The sequence below is a fragment of the Mustela erminea genome, chromosome 10, assembly GCF_009829155.1.
Source record: "Mustela erminea isolate mMusErm1 chromosome 10, mMusErm1.Pri, whole genome shotgun sequence".
Lineage (NCBI taxonomy): Eukaryota > Metazoa > Chordata > Mammalia > Carnivora > Mustelidae > Mustela > Mustela erminea.
In genome coordinates, this window is record NC_045623.1 from 18,494,709 (window position 1) to 18,518,193 (window position 23,485).

At 40.3% G+C, this 23,485-nt stretch overlaps 1 protein-coding gene and 1 long non-coding RNA gene across 9 annotated transcripts in view; one reads left to right on the forward strand and one right to left on the reverse strand.

Annotated features, from left to right (window-relative positions):
- NTNG1 (netrin G1) overlaps nucleotides 1-23,485 on the reverse strand; it is a 341,042-nt gene that overhangs the window by 61,583 nt on the left and 255,974 nt on the right. For all 8 annotated transcript variants that reach the window (XM_032302443.1, XM_032302445.1, XM_032302447.1 and 5 more), the window contains exons 4-5: nucleotides 22,122-22,294; nucleotides 9,084-9,110 (exon numbers count right to left, since the gene is read on the reverse strand). In XM_032302443.1, the coding sequence (XP_032158334.1) occupies nucleotides 9,084-9,110; nucleotides 22,122-22,294 (200 nt within the window). The remainder of the gene's footprint in view (nucleotides 1-9,083; nucleotides 9,111-22,121; nucleotides 22,295-23,485) is intronic.
- Nucleotides 10,899-17,431, forward strand: LOC116567411. Its single transcript, XR_004276211.1, has 4 exons — nucleotides 10,899-11,404; nucleotides 11,603-11,720; nucleotides 14,790-14,848; nucleotides 17,239-17,431. It is a non-coding gene; the product is annotated as an uncharacterized LOC116567411 (long non-coding RNA).

Here is a 23,485-nt window from a genome sequence, read left to right on the forward strand (position 1 = left end):
AATATATAAATATTTATATTATTAGCTTTAAAGTAAGAATATTTCAGTTCATTGAAATGGTTCTCTCCATCTTTTTCTTGTAGGAGAGAAAAATACAGGTCATAAATGGGGGTGCTGTTTGTAAACTTAATGTTAAGTATTCAGTGACTTGTATGTCTTGATGAAATTAAGTAATATTATTTTGTTAATAAGTTTTGCCAAGAAATCTAAGACAGAAATTTATACCAAATCAATTAAAAAGTGAGTTTTGAAAATTAGTGTCATAAATTAAGCTCTATTCCATATTCCAATACATTAAATATTTGCTTATGCCTATTTTAGGCATATTCTTTTCCTAGTGTTTCATAATTTTTCCCTGGGGTGTGAAGGTTCCACTTTAAGGATCTTCCTATATGTACAAAAAGTTAACATAGGTCATTATGCCTCTGAATTGTTAACTACCTGACTGTATGGAATTACCAAGATAGATACCTCAACTACTATCTGATCCATACCTAGAATACAACTTTCCTCCGAATTTTGTACTTAAGATGGTTTCTTGTGGGAAGGGAGGTAGGTAACCCTTGTATTTGCCTGGAAATAGAATAAGACATTTTTTTCCCCAAATAGTTTCCATTATGTGGAATGCCTAACTTTCTGAACAATCAAAACTCAGAACCACCAGCAGTCATACCACATGGAAATCCTAATCTAATCTATACTTGACTCTGGTGGGATAAAATTTTATGTGCTGATTTTTCCTTGGGAGGAAAAATGTCCTGAAAAAAAAGATACTGAAATTTGTGGTCTCTTGTTAAATTCTTACAACACGTTACTGTCTGTGCAATCATGTTGCAATATTTGGCCATCACGGGATTTTTAATTTACTATCTCATATTATCTATCTACCTTTTTTTTTTTTTTTTTTTTTTTTTTTAAGTAGGCTCCACACCCAGAGTGCAGCCCAATGCAGGGCTTGAACTCACGATCCTGAGATCAAAAGTCGGACACTTAACTGACTAAGCCATCTTATTTTTAAGAAAGTTTATTTTCTTATAATTGCAAGGCCAAGTAAGGAAACAACTTAAAATTAAGCAGTTGCTCTCCGTTTACTCTTACTATTCTAAGATCCTGGCTCAAATAAATATTTAATCAATATTACTAACAAATGTTTAATTCCCAGGAGTAAAATGCACATTGGAGGTGATATTAATAGCACAATTGAGACAAAATTTATGTTATCATATCCAATTCTAATGAAAATCTTTGTAGCATGTAGCCTCAGAGAATTTTGAGCCAGTGGGCCACTTGTTTCAAGTAGGGGGAAATTACAAATAGAAAACAAAAATTATATTACATTGAAAGTATGTATTGTCTCTTTGGGAGAACTGTGGCAGAATTTATTAATTTCATTTTTTCATGACTTAACTAGGGTATATCTATGAGTCAATTCTAAGGTCTGGGAATGGCAGTTTCTTATAGGGCAAACGGTACTGTGAGTCAGAAAAATAGGATTTGGTTCCAGTTCTACTAATGAGGAACTGTCTGGTTTTTAATTTCTCTAGATTTCAGTTTCTTATCTGTAAATAAAGGTGCTGGATTAAAAGGTCTCCAAGGTTTCCCTCAGCTGTTAAGTTCCATCACTCCAGTGGTTCCCTCATGATCTAGCAGGGTCCCATTCAAGTTCGTGGAAGGATGAAGCCTGTTGCTCTTTGGAGAATCTAGAGGACTAAATGGGAAGGGAAAACTATTGCTCCCTGTTTTGAAAGTGGATATTTTGACCGTTGTAGTGAAATTCACACTGGACTTGAGAAATTACTGGGATGAGGGGAGGGATCCCCATATGTGCCCAGTGGGGTTGTAAATGGCCGGTCATTCAAGAATAGCCTTTTATGGAAATCCCTATTTCTTAAGGATGTTGGCACAATACATCTGGGTAAATGGACTGGGCTCATCTTGATGATCTTCTTCCCTAGACTCCAAAGACTGGCTCTAGGAGTATGGAGACCATAACCACATACTCCACAACTGTCCCCCTAAAAAAGAAACAAAATATCTGCAATGTCCAGATTGAGTAATAGAATTGAGTAATAGATTGAGTAATAGAATTACTCTACAGTTATTGTTGAATTTGCAAAGCACATTCATGAGAACCTTAAAAAATATCTATTCAGGGGAGATTTTTTAAAGATCTGGTGCATGTAAGTAGAGGTCGGGCTGGATTAGAATCCCAGTTTTACTGCTTGGACAAGCTCCTTAAGTTCTCTTTGTCTTTCTCATCTGTAATATGGGGATGATGCCTTTATATGCTGGCTGCTTTCAAGACTCAGTGGGTTAATATTTGCTTGGCATTGTGGTGAGCATTCGATAAATGTTAGCTCTTATTATCCCATTTGTGGTTCCTGTTGTAATAAAAATCAGATTACTGTAGTAGTACCAGTCCTTACTGAATTGAGGTAGAGAAAAATAATGTGTTCTTCCATTATTTTGCCATCTTAATTATTCCCAAAGTGAATGATTCTGATATGTAAAAAAAGCTCACTTAAGATACAGTTTACTTTAGGGAATAATCCAGTTTTAGGGTCTCCATTGATGAATACTATTGCTCAGAAAGCAATAGAAATGATTTTGGAGATACTGTGAAAAAGATTTAATAGTTAAAGACAAAATGTTAATTTCCAAGTTTTTTTAAGTTTAGAATCAATCAGTTTTGACTATGAATCAAATACATATCTTACCTGAATTTTGTTTTTCATTAGGGAGAGAATTCAGGGAACTGTTATGTGATAGTTTGGTTGTGGGGCTTCAAACTTGATTTGTGAATCAGAAAAACCGAGATTCTAGTTGTGAAAGGGAAACTTTGGAAGAAAGTTTTTCTCCTCTGTACTCCAAGGAAAACTCTGCACTATACATTGGAGAGAACTATGTGACAGTTGGTGAAACGGACCATCTATTGCTGATGCCATAGTTTATCAAGCTAGAAGACCAGCTCGAAGCAGAAGGTTAAAGACATTGTCTTGTATCAAGAAAGCTTTAGAGGTAGGGTTGTTTCAGAATATAAAGTCATCTTCTATCACCTATGGCACTCCCTTTGCATGAACTGTAGGCAACTTTTAAAGTGGGCACACTCTAAAAACAGAGTAAGTTGTGACCGTGATATCCCATCTCTTTTTTTTTGTTTTCTAGAAAGTTGTACCATGTAGAATTTCATACTTCAGTAGTTTCATCAAATGAGAAGGTGAATTCTAATAACATGGTAGAATGTGAAGAGTCCTAATTTGGAAATTGGACATTGAGCTGGAATCCTGCCTTGCCCACTGTCCAGATAAGTTGGACAATTCATTTAATTCTTAGTTGTCTTACCTGTAAGATGATTATGTCGGATGAGTGCTCTTTAAGTTTCCTAAAACTACTAATTTTACTTAATTTGGGGGTTCTAAAATATGGTGGGAAACAGGGTGCCACCATGGATATGAAAAGCCGTTGCTAAGGGGGTGTTAGTGGGCCTTCCTGGAACATTTTTCTTCCAGGAGAGTGTGAGGAAAATATTAGGTAGAGACAAAGTCACAAGTTCACTTTGGGTTTATATAGTGACTCCTGCTATTACTCAGAGAATCTGCAAACATTACTGATGCCTAGAAAGGAATCTATAGAAAACCCTAAAACTCTCTAGAAGAAATCTCTGGGGCCTTGGAGGTAATCTTATCATCTTCACAGCAAGCTGCCTGCCCTCGGAACTACAGTGTCATTAAACTGGTGGGGAAGATAAAGCTTAATGTGATAGTGGTAAGTCTGTCCTTGAGATAGCACACAGCATTTTATTTTTGCTATAAGTGGCTATTTTGATAAAGAAAGAAATTTGGATTTTTATTGTCATACGAAATGTACAAACACGTTTCACAATTTGAATGGCAAATTTCATGAGCTATCTCATGTTCTAGACTACACTTGACATATCTACATTTCCCATCTTCCTCAGAATACTGAGGATGTTTAGTGGTAGAGGAAGGCCATACATTAATGGGGTGGAGGGTCACAGTCCCCTACCCCCTCTCCTCATGCATAATGTTTGTAACTTCTGCTGACAACACAGTGAGGTACAAGAAAATGAACCTCTGTTTTTCTCCACGACACTAAATTTACCTGCGCAAAAAATAGTTCAATTCAGGAATCAACAGGTGTAAGGTGCTGTGTGGTGGATTGGAAAGAGTTTGTGGCAAGAATAAATAAATCTAGAATTTTTCTTTCTAACCTCTTCCATGTGGTGTAACGTTATGAGCATAACTTTTAGAGTCAGACAGGCCTTCCTCATCGTATTATACTGGTCAAGTTACTTGGCCACTCTGAGCCTCGGACGCACTCGCCATTTGTAAAATGGAATTCTGTAGACATATGTGAACATCTCCCTCCAGCTCTGAGTGAAAGCTCTGTCTCATCCTTCCCGGGAAGTGAAGCCGTTAGTTGGCCAGCTCCTTATTTATACTCCAAGAAGATGTCAGCGATACGTACACCCTTAGTGCAGAAGTTCACAGTTACATGTTCGAAGGTTCATCGTGGGCCCTTTCAGAGATCTTGGCAAATCTTTGGTCAAGCTAGGAATGTCCCGATGCCCCACACAGAGATAACAGCAAAGGACAGATAGCAGCTCACACTTAAAAAGTGGCTTGACATTCTAACTTCACCTGGGAAGAGGTTAACGCATGAAAAACATCAAATTGCTCAAGGTGGGCAATGGTTGATAGCATTGCTAAACTGCTCCTTTTCTTTTTCCTTTTTTTTAGGTAAAGGATACTTGCCCCTCCTTCATTGTAATATTTGATGTATTCTTCAGGATTAAAGCAGCAGCTATGTGCTAATGTTCATTCAGTTTTAGGATAACCACAAAGTTTTCATGAATGTGAAATGCTAGTTACACAAATATGAAATGGATCTGTGATGAGGATACTGGGCACACGATATAACAAAGTCCCAAAGGCGCTTCACCTGGGACCTGAGCTTTCCTTCCAGAACATCAGCAAACAGTTCAAAATTAACGTAGCACACCATGCAATTTGCCATATAGCTACACTACCCTGTACATTTTCTTCCTCATTATATAAAACCTAATTAGTTAAAGGGCAATTCAAATGAAACTTTTATTTGGGGGATTTAGAAGTATTAAAGCAAAGGGAAGAAAACAAACAAGCACTGCAGCTCTCTGGATAGCATGAACATGATTATTAATTACCCCTGGGTAGGGAAATGATTAACCTTGTTATTTTCCTCACGATCCAGGTTTCTACAGTAAACGGCTACCGAACAAAAATATTTGGATGCTGTCTGGAAAACAACTTTTACAAGGTCTCCAACTGGCATCAAATATTTTCAAGTAAGAAAACATCTCTGGGTTTTCTCTCCAGGCTGATGGATCCCTGCGGGTAGCACTTCCCTTGTTTAACAGTCTTGTCAATTAAATCAAATTAGAGATGAAGTTTTAACTCCAGGATGAAGGCAATGCTCATTATAAGAGAAAACAGGAAAAATGTAATATTTCCCTGAAGTAAACCATTATTTCTAATTGAAAGAGGTAGAGAGGAGGGGACAGTCAAACTCCTCCATCAATATTCTATGCTTTATATGCCATGAGCTCAATTACTCAAAAGTAATTTAAAGAAGTAATGTATCCTTGGTTCCCCAGAATGTTTACCTTTCTCTTTGGGGGCTATCCTGAGACATATCTTTAATTATTAAAAAATACGAAGTTGTTTGAAATGGCGATCTTTCATGTCAATGGCTGCCCTACCTTTAATCTCTGACTTATCTGTCATCTCCTTTCTTAAGTGATAATCACCCACACAAAGCTATTTGTACATTAGGCCAGTTCTTGTTCTAATTATGGTCTTTATACTGTTTAACATAATTAGTGAAATCACTTGCTTTTCAGGACTAAGGAGCAGATAATATACGCTAGAAGGTAATGATTAGTTTATCACTCTAGCAAAAACATCCACACCAAACCAACTATTAATCGGCATCATCAGCATCAACAAATGTTCACTTGGATAAAATTGTGAATGTTTACTTCTAAGCATAAGTTACATTTTGTATACATAAAAAAATGAAACCTGAATGAATTACTGCCACATTAGGTAAAGTAAAAACAGAGATCACAAGGCTCAAATGACTGTAGATCTATTTTGGGATTCATTAATTGCTGACAATACCACCAGTATTTTTTCAGCCATGGCCAAAGCACATCGAAATGACCAAGTTTTAAATCAAGGAACTCAGAAATGGTTGGAAAACCTATTTCCTAAAAAAATAGACAACAGCAGGTACACATGACCTTAATGGTAAATTTGTTTCAAAAAATATTTTTAGCAGATGATCGGAAAGGATGGCCACTCTGTCCATGCATTTGAATCTTAATACTGGTGTTGACAGTTTGAGATCTATACTGAAACCTATCACGGCTCCAAAATCTTTAGTCATTGTGTATATAGCACATGTATGTGAACTTATGGTTACATACATCAATAATTTACATCAATGGCATGTATCATTCACTTTCCTTGAGATATGCTTTGATGATGGTAGTCTCACGGGTATTACATCTGTTATAATGGCATTGTCTATATACTGGTTGGAATTATGCTGGTTGATTCTCTCTGGGATAAAGGGAAAAGCCCTGGAAACCACCCGAACTTAGTTAAAAATTCAAGCAACTCATTCTTCTCCAATGTATACCTTGGAAACCCATTCCTGTGCCCTCTAGAGTAGGCAGCAAGTCATCTCTGTATGAATTCTTGCCCTTTGGAGAGGAAAGGAATCCACTAGTGCACCCAATGAGCGCCTTATGTGCCCACAAAGAAGGAAGGTGCGAATGCCACAGAAGCAGCCCAGAAGATCCTATCCTGTTTGATGGCTTTTATAATCAATCTCTTGACTTTAAAGCCAGCAATTGGCAAGCTAGTTGTATGTGATGTTGGGTGACTCCTGGCACCTTTGACACCCTGTTTGCTGGAGAAATCTGAGGGAACCCCCACTGCACTCCAAGCAGAGCAGCCAGAGGCATAAGGAAGGCAGGTTACAAACTATCATTTTGTTTGCTAGCAGGTTTTGGTTCCGTATTAAGGAATTAAATTTTCCTAGGCTCCTGATCAAAAAGGTAGATACATTTTCCAAAGGCACCACAAAGCATCCTTTCAGGTCACCACTGATTTTGAAATAAAACAAAGCAAAATGAAACTGGAATTTCCTGACTCAGTGTGTAAAAGGTCAACAGCTGCTGATGCTCAGAGATGGGGCACGTGGTGGAGACGGCCAGATGAGATGTTGAGTGAGCAATACAGTCGGTGATCCCATGCGACACACGACCGACACGCAGAACAGAAACACACCCCAGCGCCAAAGAACTGCTTTCCATGCATCCATTTCTGAAAATCCGACAGGTCACGCTGCTGGGGCAGCCTCAATAATCGGTCTCAGCTGGGTTCCCCCTCGGTATCCTTTTGTTCTAAGAGGCATATGTAAATGAAATTGTCAAGGCCTGAAAGAAGCCCGCTGTGGGAGGGCTGTGTGTATGTATACATGACATACATATATATATACTCACACAATTAGACAAATCCCAGGGGAGATACTAAAGCAGAACACAGAGACTATGGGAAACTATGAAGGTTTCCCCTGCGAGTCTGCAGCACTGATGCCATTTCAGCAAGATCCTACAGGCCAGGCTGCAGCATTAGGCTGGTATCTGAAAGGAGGGGAACACTACCTCCATTTACAAAGCCGCTGATTTTCATGGCATTTCACGTGTCCAGTGCTTAACAAATCTGCATCCAGGTCTAATTCCAAGCTTAAGTAAACTGGCTCGATTTGCAGATTGGAAGACCTGACTGTGCATTTATCAGAAGTGGGAAGCTGTTTTATCCAAATTATCAGAGTATTGCGCTGAAGATGGATGTTGGGTATTCAACAACTGCTGTTCATGCTGCCATCACCCTGGGTGGCCCAGCACCCATGACGAAGTCCGTGACAGGTGAGACCACAGTGAAAACTCTTGTCTTCACGTGCAGTACCTAATCTCTGTCTCCTCAGCACTCTGTTTTGAATGAGTTATTCAGCAGTCGTGCCAAGGATTTAGGCATCAGAGAAAACGGGTGCGAAATGTAAGAACATGTAAGGTTCTGCTCTGCAAAGCTGTGGGGCATTTCCTTAATGAGCATTTCAGGCTTGGTGTTGGGGTGTCATTGTTTTACATGTGAATAAGGAGCTACAGCCTGGTTCTCCCATGATAGCTGATAGCCGGGAGAATGCTCTTTGCAATGGTACTGGAGAAATGTTTCGCAGAAGCTTGAAGAGGGATTTCTCTTTCAACTGCTTCTATTTGTACTAAGAGATTTCTCACAGGAATTTCTACTAGCTGGATTCCTAAATTCTGCATATATTTTTTGTACCCAGTTCTCTATCACACTTCAACCTAAGTAGTCAGGAGAAGATGGATCACTGTATTTTCAGAGGAAGAAATGGACATACTGATTTTTTTCCTCTTCATTCCCCCAGAAAGACTAATGATCACCAACCTGCCTCTTTCAGGCCTTCACAAAGATTGGAGTGTAATAAATTACTAAAATTCCCTCCCCTTGGTTTCATGGCGTTTTCATTGGGTTCTAATGAATATGCCTAAAGTGTTCATTGGTATTCATTCTCTGCTTTTCAAAATTATGGGAGAAATCCATATCCAGTCCTAAGGAGAAAGTTCAATTTGTTGTTGGTTACTAAATATGAGTAAATAGGACTGTTTATATTTTTGCTAAATGAGCTATGGTTACCTAAGTAATTGCACCTGTGTGAAGGTAGCCTTCATTGGTCAAAAGCAGTCAGGAAAGCCATGGTACTGTGATATCCACAGAGAAGTTATGCACTGATAATTATTTCATCTGTGCTCTCACCCTATCTGTGCAGAGAACACACATAACAGTTCAATTCACAAAGAAAATACCCTCTTACATCAGAAATGGACACTGGGAAAATAGATCTTAGGAGCTCAACAAGAAAACAAAGCTAGCCTAGACTTGGATGGTGACTTTTTTTTTTTTTTTTTTTTTTTTTTTTTTACTTACTACCGATACTGGAAATACTGGGGATACCTGGAGAGAGAGAAAACAATAAAGAAAAATTGTTAGCTATTAATACATGCCACCGTTAATATAAACATCTCAGAAAATTAACACTTAATAGCATTCAGATCATCAGGAAATATGCACGAAAAAGCAAGATATCTATTCATCCATCCAAATCATTTTGCTTTTGTTCTAGAACTCCTGAACTTGGCAGGGTTGGAAAATTAATGCTCAACTTCAACAGCTGGTTCAAGACAAGCTTCATGACATCAAACATTTTGTGCCTGTCTGTAAGGTTAATGAACATTTGTACGTGGTTCAAAACAGATTTTAAGCTAGACTTATGTTCTGGGCACAGAGTGCCAAATATACACCATACCCACGTAGGCACCAGATCTCTTTAGATGTGTTATGAGATGCATATGTTAGCTGCTGAAAGTCATTGGGCCTTTTATTTGATTCAATTCACAGAACCGTCATTTTTAGTCCTCTTTTACATGTCAGATATGTGGATTAAGCTCTACAATAGAAACTTAATTGAGAAGAATAATTCAAGGATACATTAGGTTGTTCATATTGATCATGGACTTCAGCCATTCTCCCAGGTCCTACTTCAACTTACAGGTTGTGTGAAGGTGGTGGGACCATTTCAGAAGGCAGTGGGCTTGGTACAAATGTGGATAGGAATTTAGTCTGTCCCCTGAAAACTCCCAACCAAGAGCAGGGGCCCGGGAAGCAGGCTGTCTGGGTTTGAAGCTTTGCTCTTACCTTCACTGACCGTGTGACCTTGGGCAAGCTGCTTATTCCTGGTTTTCTACCTCTTAGGGTTGTTGCAAGGATACACAAATAGATGTATGTAAAGTACTCAAAGTGTTACTTGGCGGGCAATGTGTACTCTACCTGTCCTTGCTACAGAGTACTTTTATTGATACAGTCGGCCCACCAACAAAGCAAACTATGATAGATATGGCCGAAGGAGACTTGGAGATTTACATCTCCTCCACTAAATTTGGGTCGTGGTGCGCATGGGAGCAGAGGATGGGACTCAGGCAGAAGCAAGTGAGAGTACTGCTTGGCAACGGATCAGTTAGGTGATTTCAGGCAAGTTTCCAGCCTCTCTAGGCCTGTTTCCTCACCACCAGAAAGGGGTTAATAATATCAACTGCATAGGGCCGCTGTGAGGACTGAATGAAATAATCCATAAAAATGTCTGACACATGGTACGGAGCCAATAAGTGATAGCTGTTAATGAGCGGTGCAGCCTTTTCTCCACATCACTGGAGTATAGTCCTAACAGGTGGTAAACGTAGGAATCATTAAACTTCTATTTCTGTGTTTATCTTTGAACAACTGCCCTCTGCTTGTTTTAACATTTAACATTTAACATAACGGGTTTAATCACTGTACCTCACTCAGAAATTTTGAGCTGGGTAGTCTTTAAACCCAAAAGCTCTTTTCTTATTTCTTCATAGGGAGGGGAGAAGGAGGAATTAAAGATTACCATGATGTAAAATAAAAACAAAAACAAAAAACTTGAGAGGAATAAAATTTTATCTTTAGCTATAAAGTACATTCGAAATCTCTTGATTTTAAATGCACAGAGTTTAGGGTCTTTCAGCTTAATTACTGATCACTCTCCCACCCACACTGGAAATCTGTTTTAACTCTTGTTCTCTGAGCTGAATTTCAAGCTGAATGCAATCTCCTCAAAGGGCTGCTAAATTCCTGACCGCACACTTCAGCAGACTGTCTTCGATATAGCCTGACAGTGACTTGGTACTGAATCTTTCCTTTTTTTTTTTTTTTTTTTTTCTTTCTAAATCCCCTATTGAGTGAGGTATGATGGCAGCATCACAATTTTAGTATCAACTGCAGAAGCTCCAGAGTTCCCCGTGATTGCAAATCCTGCTGCATTGGAACCGCTCGCCTTTTGTAATCCATCAAGGAGAATGGGAGTTAGGTTGGCAGGAAGAGACTTTCCGGGCGTTTTCAAACTTACCCGGAGTTAGAGGGCCATGCATAAGGCAAGGTGAGGTTCCAGGCTGTTTGGCCAGATGCAAAGGCGAGCCAGCCTGCAAGACTGTCTGATGCAGTACTTGCTGCCGCAGAATGCTCAAGGAAGATGCCGAAATGTTTCCTTCCTTTGGGGATGCCAGCGCGGGGAGCAGTGTTCACTGCAGCTCTACAAGCCTCTCGAGGCGAGGCCATTTATGAGATCTTATTTTCCTCATGAAGATGTTTTCTATTCCCTAACATTTTGGATGCTGGAAATTCATCCTCTTCCTCATTTTGTGGCTCACAACTTTTTGAGGTGTTGCCAGGTGAGTTCCTTTCTAGCTATTGCTGTAAAATGGGAATTTCTTGGAAAAGATTTTTAAACTTTTCATTGGGGTAAAGATTTTTGAAGAACAAATAACTGAACACCAAGGGATGCCCATTAGTATATTTTCAATTGTTACTTTTTTCCCCAAATGGTCCTTATTATAATGTTCAAACACCTTGCTTTTTGTTCCCTACAGACAACTAAAGAATTTAATAAATCCACTGCATGCCTTAAAAAGCCTAGGAACAAGCCATGCGATGTCTGCCAGATGCCTAAGGAATAAGACAAGAAGGCTACAATTCATTTCATGAAAGGTGGGTTTCTTTGGGGGTCTTGGAGGGATGCATCAATGAATCTAATTCCACCTGACAACAGAGACAGCGCCCATAAACCACGCTAATGAAAGTCAGATTAGGCTCAGGGAAACTCTAGACACACGTTGGCAGGTTTGTTTTTGTTTTAACATTCCCTGTGATGTGACAAGCATTATGTAAACAATATTTTTATCTTTAGAACTGAGCTGGGAGGTTATCTCTTCCCTTTCTCTTCATCTCCTGAATGTGAATTAGTCACTCCCTGTGATCGCACACCTCCTTGGGTAGGCCTCCCTGAGAAACTTACCAACTTACATTTATAATTGTTTGTGTTTGTCTGAGAGGTCTGAGGGGCAGTCACCATGTCTCATTCTTTTCTGTATGTCTAGTATCTTCCTGGGACAATGCCTGATACAGAAGAGCTGCTCGAGTATATTTGAGCAAAACTTTATCACTGGTAGCCAAGAATTTTCTATCCTAGTGAAAATACTTTTGGCAATGGTATGATCTTGTCCCATATAAAATGTTTCACTGAAACATTTCTCAGAGTTCAGTACGAGTGGATATGTTTGTTCCCTCTGAACATTTCCTCCACTCCAATAACCACAGTTATACAATGTACAGATGCCCCTCACAACTTTGCCTTCCAGGAAGTCAAGAGACTCAAAAATGCAACCTAGAGCTCATCTGGGTAAACTCACTTCCTATTTGGCTTATTTACCTTCTATTCCTTCTCTCACATCTTCTATTTAAACTCCTATTTGGATATTCTTATTTGTATTTGTCTTTTTCCCTAAGCCACCCTGGGGGCAAATACAGATGTTGTGGGGTCTAAAGCATATTTCAAATCTGGGAGCTCTCTTTGAGAAAAAAAATATTACCTTTAAAATATAAAATTAAATATGACATTGATTTTTTTTTTTTAAGTTTAGAAGGATCCTAGGGAGGGATCCTGAAATTTAAGCTTCTTAGGTGAAATCCTTCTCTGAAACAACCTCAAAAATACTCATGAAAGATAAAGAGATGACAGAGGTAGACAGAAAGGAAGCAGGATACCAGATAAGCTAATTCAGAGTCATTTAAAAATGAAGAGCAGAAGGGGAGTTAAGCAATAATCTCATCAAGCCCTCCACTTTACAAAAGAGGAAACTGAAGGCACGAACAGAAGCAAGAGTCTTGTCCAAGTCAACACCTTTCTATTCAACATTGGAAGAGGTAATTCCTAGTTCTTGTCTGCTGAGACACTGCTCAACTTGCACAGAGGAAACAAAGCCCAGGTATGCATGAACTTCACCAGAAGGTTCTGTAGTACATGGCACATGAGTTTAATACTCCTGCTTCTTCTAGAAGAGAAATGGTACTTCAATCAGAGACACACACACATGTTGAATATGCCAAAGGGCTTCCTGTGCTAAAAGATTGAGCAGGTGTTCAGTATAAACGCTCTTTCAGTTAGTTCCTCCTCCACTGGCCCTCCCCACTCCTATATTTATTTTAATGTTTGTTTTGAAGGAATTCTGCTGCAATTAAGAGGATGAGAACTTAGCAGAATTATATAATTGTTTTCTTCTCTTTCTCCTACTTCTTGCTATTTTACTAACTCTCCCACCAAGTAAATGGCTAAAGGGGGCCCAGTTAGGCAATGTGATGGCGATCTCAAAAATAAACATCCTAATCTTCTGAAGCAGATTGATGCAGTGCTAAAAGCCATAACTCCTTCTGAGAATCAAAGCAAAGTCAGCAGCTTTTCATGGAGGAAATCAGAAGGCACACAGATTTGGTATGCCTCAAATTGAGAGGAAATATTGCCCCTGTTGTGACAGATGGCTTGAGAAAAAGCCCATTAAGTAGATGACTAGGTCTTCAGAAGAAACCAGGCTACAGCCATCAGGAGCTAGAACTCCAAAAACCCAGTTGATGTTGGTTGTGGGGGGGGAGGGGTGATGAGGAAGAAAACATTCTGAAGACTCATTCATAATCTGGAGAATTATTTCCAGTGTCCTTCCAGCCCTGGTCCTTGGCACCACTGTGTTAATAGGAGGTATAGTGAGCTGTCTGCTAGGAACTTGAAAGTGGAGGGAAATAAAGTTGCCTTCATAGAACTGTGCTATGGAACTAATATATAAATGATCCAATCAAAGACAGCTAAAGTCATCTTACAACAACAGAAGCGGTCTAGGACCTGAATGTATGTGACAGACTTGACAGAGGTGACAGCAGCCTGAGGTAGCCTACTGACATATGGGAAGAACAGGAGAACAGCCAATGAGAAGGAGGAAGCATAGAAAGAGGAGCATTGGGCTAGCATTGTCTCAGGAAGAGGGAGGGGTACCCTGCAAGCTCTCAGACCTTCAGTGTTCTGTTGGCATTAGGGAGGCTTACTGTGTGACAGGATGGGTGTGTCAGGCTGTTTCAGCCTCACGTTATTGGCATTCAAGTCATATTTTCCTGTCCCATGCTAAGCAAGCAACCTTCTGATTATTATCTGGCTCTGAGAAGAGTCTTAATTACAAGGGAGAGAATACGCTGGCCATAATTACTATTCTGAATACTATCACAGTTATTTCATGTTTTGGATGAATAAATTGGGATTTAGACACAACTTATCTCCCTAGATAGTTGCTGTCTCTAAAGGGAGAATTTACTCACCAGGCTGGTTTGAGTCCACGGTGTTAGATCTCAGTGAAACTGTCATGACAACAGCATCTCACTTTATTGTGTGCTTACTATGTGGCTGCCTCTGTTCTAAATACCTTAAGTGTATTAATTGATTTAATTTTTATGACAACCTTACGAGGTCAGCACTCAGGTTTATTTTACAGATGGGGGAAACTCAAACACAAAGAGCTTGCCCAACGTCGTCTCTATCAGTTGGGAAGGAAACTGAGATTTGAATCTAGAGGTCCAGATTCCAGAGCTTGAGCCTATAAACCACCACTCTACACTATCCCTTAGTTTATTGTATTTATCTCCAATCTTCAAAACACAAAAACAAACAAACAAAAAGACTCTGAAAACTAAAAGGTTTTTTCTCTCTCTTTTTTTTTTTCTCCTAAAATTCACCTGCAGCACAACATACCATGCTCTGAACTAATTTGGTGGCAAAACGTAACTGGAAGAGGTGTGAGGTGAGAATAATCACAGGTTTGCTGTGGAAATACTGAAATGTTTGATTAAGTGGTGCTACATCATATTGTGTTGTACGTATGGTTAAATTATGCATCTACAATATATGTATTACGAAATCCTAACAATTTTGAATTCCAAATTATACCTGGTTCCATGAGCTTCAGATAAAGACTGTGTGGATGGGTGGTTGTACATGAATAATTTGGTATTCTGGTTTTAGATATTGGGCCAGCAGCTGGGGTCCTACACATGAAGAAAGTGCTCTGAGTAGAGAGTGCTCTCTTACTGTGTTGATAGAATTGGGGTTCTGAGTCTCAAAGGATGGTGGACAGAGCCTGACAGTGCTCAAGTCACTTGAGGCCATGAATGCCATTTGGGGAGGTCTGTGAACATCAGCCAGCCGTGAGCAACCATGAAAAGAAAGTGAGTCTTTTTCCCATTTTGTTTCTGCCAAGATAGCTGACTGACTCTTCCTGTCAGAGATTGAAGACCCTTGTGTTAGAGCTCTTGAGCCATGAAGACCACACGTTCCAGGAAACATGGGAAGATGGATGGGAGGTCAATGTACTCATGTGCACATTACAGCATTATTTAGGGTGACTTATTCACTCACCAAACAGTTGATCCAACAGACATTTATAAAGGCCAGGAATACAGCATGGTTCAATTCTCAAATTGCTAACATTTTAGCTCTTGAAGTCAGGTAGACTGAAGTTTAAATCTTGTTCTGTAATGCATTCGCTGTGGGACCTTGGGACAACTTACTTATTAATCTTTGTGTGGCTGTGTTTCCTGATCTGTCAAATGTGGATAAAAATAGTACATACCCCATGAGGACCGTTGTAAGGATTTAATGTAAGAAAGCACTTAAAGCCCTTCACAAAGTATAAGAGCCAATGGTTATCCTATTAATAAATAGAAGCTACCATTATTATTATTATTATTATTACAATTTTGGTTATAGAAAGTCAACCGATTGCAAGTGAACATATACTATCAAGAATCTAGAGTGAAAAGAGCAATTGATTTTGCCAGGGAGGGTCTAGGTAGGCTGCACTAGAGGAGCAATCTTGAGAGAATTATAATAAAGAGTGGGAGAAAGGCAATTGGAGAAAGGAATAAATCCAGTATCCGGCATGTTGACTTTGAGATCTTCCTAGACAGCTGGAAAAATCAGTCTGGATTCACAAAAAGGATTCCAGGCTGTAATTGACTGATTACTATTAAGCCAATGTCACTAAGAACTAAAACCACAGGAACTGATGAAAAGGACAAGGTGAAAAAAAAAAACTGTAGACTGAGAAGAGGTGGTGTGGAGAGCTTGAAAATTTGAAACAAGGGCAGACAGGGAGCATTTGAAGGCAAAAAAATAACAAGCAGAAATCCAGGAAGAGAAGTAGGAGAAATCAGGTTTAGATAAGGCTGGCTTATCTAAGCAAGTGTCAAAAGGTTCAGGCCCCAGTGAAGAACAGAAGAAGTAACTGAACTTTAACCTGAAAAGCAATACGGTGCAAAGTGCAGTCCTAGAAGTCAAGACATACGTGGGTTCCAATCCTCCTTCTCATCCTGATTAGTGGTGGAAACCTTAAACAGGGTACCTGAGCTCAGCAGTCAGCAGATTCCACGTCTATAAAAAGAAACTAATGGCATCTATAAGAGTGCCGTGAGTTAAGAATGAACTAATGCATGTAAAGCACTTAGGAAATTGTCTGGATAATGACATACACATGAGCACACCTGGGAAAATATAAATTGGTCAATGCGAATTTAATACGAGAGAAAATAATAGAACAATCATCAAATTACTTTCCATTACTCAGAGGAGCCCTAGATATTGTGTAACAATTCGAGTTGGATTTCTGAACAAACAAATAATGTCAATGCCAGACCAATTTAATTTTCTCTCTTTGAAGAATATTAGACTGTGTAGGTAAGAAGAAAGTGAAAGATTGAATACAGTGGAACTGGATGGGCTTTCTGTCTATCTTCATGACATTTCTATCACTAGGCTGTAGAAATTGCTTAAAGCAGAAGGTCCCCGAAAGAGTGTTTTATAGAAAGTTATTAAGTGTTCTGTGAACATTTATGTTTGGGAAACACAGAGTAAAATAAGTTACTTTACTATAGAATTCTCAAATTTTTTTAATAAGGTAATATGAAAGTCGTAGAGTCATTATAGTTTATAGCATTTTCCAAACTTCTTTGGCATGGAATCTTTAAAAGGTCATAGAACACACCTTTGGAAGCAAAGGTGTAGACAATATTATAGTATCTTTCTTAGAGTTATAATTCCTAAAGGTTGACTGTTGAGTTTTCAGCATTTATATGTAGAAAAATATTGTGTATTATTCCACAAGGACTGGACATTTAAAAAGGTGTTACTTAATAGTTTTATTCAGGAGCTGGACAATAGCAATCAAGTGAATCATAAGGAAGCATGAAGTTGGACAGAGTTGCTGTCTACTTGGAAGACAGAAATGAAATTCAAAGACACTGTGAATACTATCAGAAATAGAATGAAGATCAACAGGGAGAAGAAAGATTTCTTACAGAGAAAACACAAGCTTTGTAGAAAAAATAAGGAAAACATTTTGATACACACATATATATATATATGGCTTTAAAAGACCAAGAAAACACAATGGGTCTTGAATAAAAAGCATGGTGTATGAAGATATAATCGCAAGAGTTATTACTTCTGCTTCTGACAAGTCTATTGTATTGAAAAGCATAGGGACATGTGATGTGTCTCACAGATTATAGTGATGGCTCTACTTTAGAACACTGGGGCTCTACATTCTTCTTTCCTGGCTCTATACAGTTCTTACAAATGTGGCCTTGGAGATGCTCCAGAATTCAGGACTTCCAAAGTCCTACCATTCACAGTGAAGTCCCAGTTTAGGGTACCTCTGAGTGCTGGGTTAATTGTCTGTGAAGGAAGATCTTCTAAGTTCCTGGTTTGATGAAGTTCTCTGAGATCTTCTGCTAAGAGTGGGCAGGAACTGACCTTCCTATTGAGAAATGATCCTGGCTGCTGAGATTCGGCTAAATCAAGAGATTACCCAGGATGCATGGCATTTGTAGGCATTTTTTTTTTTTTCCGAGGACCCCTGGGCCAGCCTGAGCCACGGATGACCACCTTCTACTGCTTTGCGGGGTGCTGAGGATGCCGACCTCAACCCAGAGCCAGGGAGGGAAAAATCTCAAACATTTAAGACTGGGTTCAAAAGCCTCCCGGACATTTTCTGTCTGCCTTGCCCCCCACCCCCCACCCCATCGCATCTGGTTCGGGGCTGTGAATCAGAATTCCGAATCTGTGCTGCCCAGAGGGGACAGGCATAGCCGGGAGGAAACACCCAAATGCAATAAATAACGGCAGCTCAGGACCCTGTCCCTCCCCCAACCCAGCTAGGGCTGCACTGGAGTGGGGGGCTCTGCAGGTTCTTCCCATTGGTGCGGGGTCGGGGGAGAGGAGACAACGCCTGCATGTGAGTTATTCACTTTAGAGCATCATTTATGGCATGAACTGGGAACGTAATGTGTTTACACAGACACACAATTGTACATCGGCATCTTTACAATATTAAAGGAGTCATATACAAGTCTACAGGCATCGTACACGGCAGGGGGCCTGCTGGGGGCCCCTCCAAGACTTCCCCACCCAGGTGGAGCCAGCACGTGGGGAAGGGGGACCAGCCTAGGGGATGGGGGGTATCCATCTTTGCACCTGTTGTCTGGGAAGGAGTGGGTCTGGGAGGACCCCTCGGGCCGGTCTTTGTTGCAATCTGGGACCCAGAGCCCCAGGTATGCCTTGTGTCCCAGTCTCATCAGCAGGCTAGTGTAACAGCTTGCTTCCAATTCAGTGTGCATATTAGTGTGGGAAAGTCGGAGCTAGGGACAGCTCTTCCTGAGCTGGGGACCCAGAGGATGCTGCTGACACACGGGCTGCTTCACCATGGGGCCCATTCCTGAGGTAAAGAGGCGGTGTGGCCCTGTGGCTGGTCTGGATGGAGAGAGACTTCTGCAGAAGCCCAGGTAGGAGGACAGACAGGACTAGAAGCCCTCGGGGCATTAGTAGGTCAGGTGACTCACCAAGTGTGGCCTGCACTCTGGGTGGCAACAAAGGGGGAGGGTCTCAGATGGTTCTGGAGCTTTCCACCTCCTCCAACCCCCACACAGGCCTCCTCCCAGCAGCCCTGCCCCCTGGGGACCCTGCCTCAGTTCCGAAAGCATTGCCGTTCTTGCGTCTTGAGGGTGAAGAGATTGTAGCCAATCTTTTTATACCTCTTAGGTTTTGTATTCTTGTATTAGGATATAGCATATACTATGTGAGCCTCTGAAATAACAGACCTGTGATGTACCACCTGGAGTTGTATGTGTGTACGTGTGCACACAAGCATGTATGCTTGTGTGTAAGAAAAAACTGGCATGAAATGAAAATCATAAGAGTGCCAGAAGTCTTATGTTGGCTTACATCACTACACTAAAAAATTAGAAGACTTCTAGGGCAAGCAACCCAGGAAGAGACAAGAAAATATTATTATATGAAATGGAATTTGATGATGTTAATACGAAGAAAAAAGAAACTGGGGTCAATATAGCTCTTTTGCTACTTAAAGAGAAAAAGCTCACTGGAAATGATGAGATACTCAAGAAATCAGTGAACTACTAAAAAATAGGTCTTACAACAATTACAACTGTCCAATAATCAAGAAGCATGCCTTATGAAAAAAAAGTCTTAAAATTAAAATTATTTTTGAACAATTATTTTGTGACAGGTGTTATGCTGAACACATTACATGCAGTAGCCTGCTCAATTCTCTTAAAATCCCTAGGAGGTGAGAATTGCTATTATTCTCGCATTACAGATGGGAAACAGAGCTGGAGAGGTTAGTTTACTTTTTCAAGGTCACACAGCCAGTGAATAGATAAACTGTATTTGAACCTGTAACCTGTGTTCTAAGCCACTGAATTGCTTATTTTCATCCTCAGACACTGAAAGCACATTCTGATGTGTCAGAAATTTAGTTTAAGGAGTTCTTGGCATTGTAAGGTTTTTCCACTGCAAGACTCTTTCGTCTCTGAAATCTTTCATCTCATTTCTGCCATGTAGAAGACTGGAACATTGACTTGAGCCTCCTTGGGCATTGTGTCCCTCTGTCACCTTCGTATTTTAAAAAAGATGGGAAAAAGTCTAAAAGTGTGGAGAAGGCCAGTAAAAACTAAGGGATAGATGGGCAGTGGAGACAACAAAGAAAATTGCAAGAGGCTGCATTCCTTTGGCCAGGGAGTAATTGGAGATCTTCTCCAATACGCAAAAGATGTGGGATACATCATTCCCATGGAGAATATATCAAAAAATCCATTGTAGTGAAAAATCCGGGATGGTGCAAGAAGGGGTCCCTGGTGAAAATGTCTTGAAGTACGCAAGTCTTTGAAGCTCATTTATGGGTTGAAGGACTGTTATGTGACAATAGGAGCCAACACAGCTGGAGTTCGGCCTCACCTCATCGGCCTTTCTGGTCACCTTGACAAGTTGATTGGTCCTGAGGTTGAACCAGAATGCCAACAAGAGTTTGTGAACCTTCCTCCATTCCATCCTGTCACCCTAAAGAAGCAGCAGACTCTGAAAATGAAATCGGAGCTACTTCTACTGAGGGAAACCTTTAAAGTAAATGTGACAAGTGTGGTGATAAGGATTCTTGGTAGTCAGGCACAGGGGCTTGCGCACAAATAACCTTATGATTCCTTCTGAATTCATGAGTCTATGGCCCTGAACAACTGAGGACAGCCCAGAGTCTCTGTTAATAAAATCGCCTTGAAAAATCAAGGTTTCTGCTCAACAGAGTTTTATGTATTAATTTGAGGAGCTAGACTTTTTTTTTTTCTTTAACACAGAAAGAAATGGAATACCCTTACAAATAGAGATTTTTTGAATCTTTTGAAGAATATTTTTTTCTGCTTCATAGAAATTTTATCATAATTTCATGCCCCCGTACTTCATGGCTTGTTATTCGCTCCATTACTCTTACATTTAACTTGATAAGGTCTTGGTTCCTGTGATATTAGTTTTTAGGTTTTGGCTTCTCACAGCTGCTGCTTTGAAGTACCTGATAACATTCTCAGCCTTACAAAGAGCCAGTGGCTTTTTAAGCCCTCATTCCCCCACTGCTCACTATCCTGCTATTTCTGTTACTTCTCACTTCATAGGTATATTCTCAACCTCACCCTTTCTCTACTTTTGAAAGAGGACAAACCTTGGGCTTTCACAAGTGGCTAATGGGTCCATCCATGGAATTGGGGAGTTTATTCTGGAAATAATCATGTCTTTCCCTGAGCGTGTCAGAGAATGTCTTCCTTTGGATCTTCAGGGATTTTGGTGGGGCACACAGGGGTGGTAATGGGCTATCTCTTGTGGTTCCTGGAAGCACAAATAAGGCCTGCGCTCTTTTCACATGAACTCAGACATTCCTTTTCTTTTCTTTTCTTTCTTTTTTTTTTTTTTTTTAAAGATTTTATTTATTTATCTGACAGAGACAGAGATCACAAGTAGGCAGAGAGGCAGGCAGAGAGAGAGGGGGAAGCAGGCTCCCTGCTGAGCAGAGAGCCCGATTTTGGCCCGAGTTGAAAGCAGAGGCTTACCCCACTGAACTGCCCAGGCGCCCCAGACATTCCTTTTCTTAATGTGGTACCTGCAGGCCTACACAGTCACGCTTGGTATCAAAAGGTGGCTCTACTAACAGGATCCAAGCCAGGCATGACTTCAACAGCTGGCATTTGGAAAAAGCCAATTAATTCATCAGGTGAAGTTAGGCTGTAGTGAAAACCGGACAGGGAAGCATCTTCTGGACAAAACATCCCTCAAGTTACCCAGTAGGGGAAAAGGGATTAGAAACATTTAGAGAATTTCTGGAGTTGCCTATGGCTAAAATTAAGTTCCCACTGGGAGTTTTGAAGGCTGTTGTTATTTTAATAGGAAATTAATTTGGGGAGGAAAGCAAACATTTCCTGTTTCATCCACTTAGAAAAAAATGTCTCCTGATTTCCATCATTTCCCAACACATTTGATGTGAATGTTGGAAGACTGAATTTAACAGATGATCCAAGTGTGAAAATGTGCTTACAAGTGGTGAAAGAGAGACTAAAGCTTTAGCCGCATTTTGAAGAGGAATAGGATAGCCGTAAGAGGAACAGCACAATTGCAAGTGAAATAGAGAGGAACTGTCAGCTCATCTTGCACAGAATATGGTGTTAGAGAGCAAAGTTACTCACAGGTATTTGCAGTGCCTTTGGGGATGGGGAGATACGAGCCTGGACTCCAAGGTCGGCCCTGATAATTCTTCTTGCATTTCCCACAGTCTGGACCTGTGGTGTTGTGCTCACATTCACAGGTCAGTTTGCTGTTGTCATACACACACACAGTGGCGTGGAGATTACATTTGCACCTAAGCAGGAGAGAGACAAGAGTTCACTGTAAGTCAAGTTGGTCTTAGCAATCATGATCATGGAGGCTTTACCCATCTATCTCCTGCAGTGGCGGCTCTTACACCCCACAGTTATTGCTACATAGAAGCTCCGGGCAAAATGTAGAACTGCAGGCCCCACCATTAGAATCTTTTCAACAAGGGGGAAGAGGTGGGGTTAGGATACCGTCTGTCTCATCCCACCCTTTAAGGAAGCCCAATATTAGTCATTCTGTTCAGTAGAAGCCTGAAGGTCCCATAAGACAATTGTACTACAAAATCAAGGGTTTCCCAACAGGTGTCCAAAATATTGCCACCAGTGAGCAGTTTTCTTGTGGTATTAGTAATCTATGACAATTTCATTTGGGTTTGAAGAGCAATGTTATCTTCTGCTTTTCTTTAAACCAGAAAGACAATTCTTATTTGTTTAAAAGGAAAGATAACCATGAAGACAATTTGCCGTTTAGGCTTATTTTATAGACCCACGCAGATCATAATCATAGAACCCACATTCCAGGCTCTAAAATGATTATTACCCCAGATCAAAAGCTTTTCCCGCCAAGGCCTCTAATCAATCTGAATAGTCCTTAGATTTCCTAGTCACAGCAAATAAGGTAATTACAAGTCTTGCACAAATGGTCCAAATGACTCAGATAAAAGATGCTTAGAAGCCTAGAAAATAAAAAAAAAGACTATATGTGGCAGGGGTTTGAGGTCATTAGCAAATGTCTTGCCTTTGGTGCCTGTGAAGAGAGCTGTGATATATGAGAGGCAACAATGGAATATGCAATTTCCACAAAAATACATTCCCCTACCCAAAGTCTTGCACTGTAAAATTGCAAAGGCCAACTGGATATTTGTGGAGGTAGCAAGTTATAAATTGTAACATCCCAAGCAGAGGCCACATCCTCTGGGAAAGTAAAACCTAGGTTGACAGGATCACCATGACCAGAGGCCAGAATGGTGTATGCAGGAAGCAATGTGTCCACACACAGGGGAGAGCTAAGACACCCGAGACGGGGGATAAAGGAACAAGACCTGTCAGAGTTGGAATCTGAAAACGTTACGTGTGTGTATGTGCCTGTCTGTCTGTAGATGTGCGTGCATTTTTAAACTAGTCCTGCCTCTTCTAAAACTAGGACAAAACTATAGAAAGCCAAATTACATAAAAAC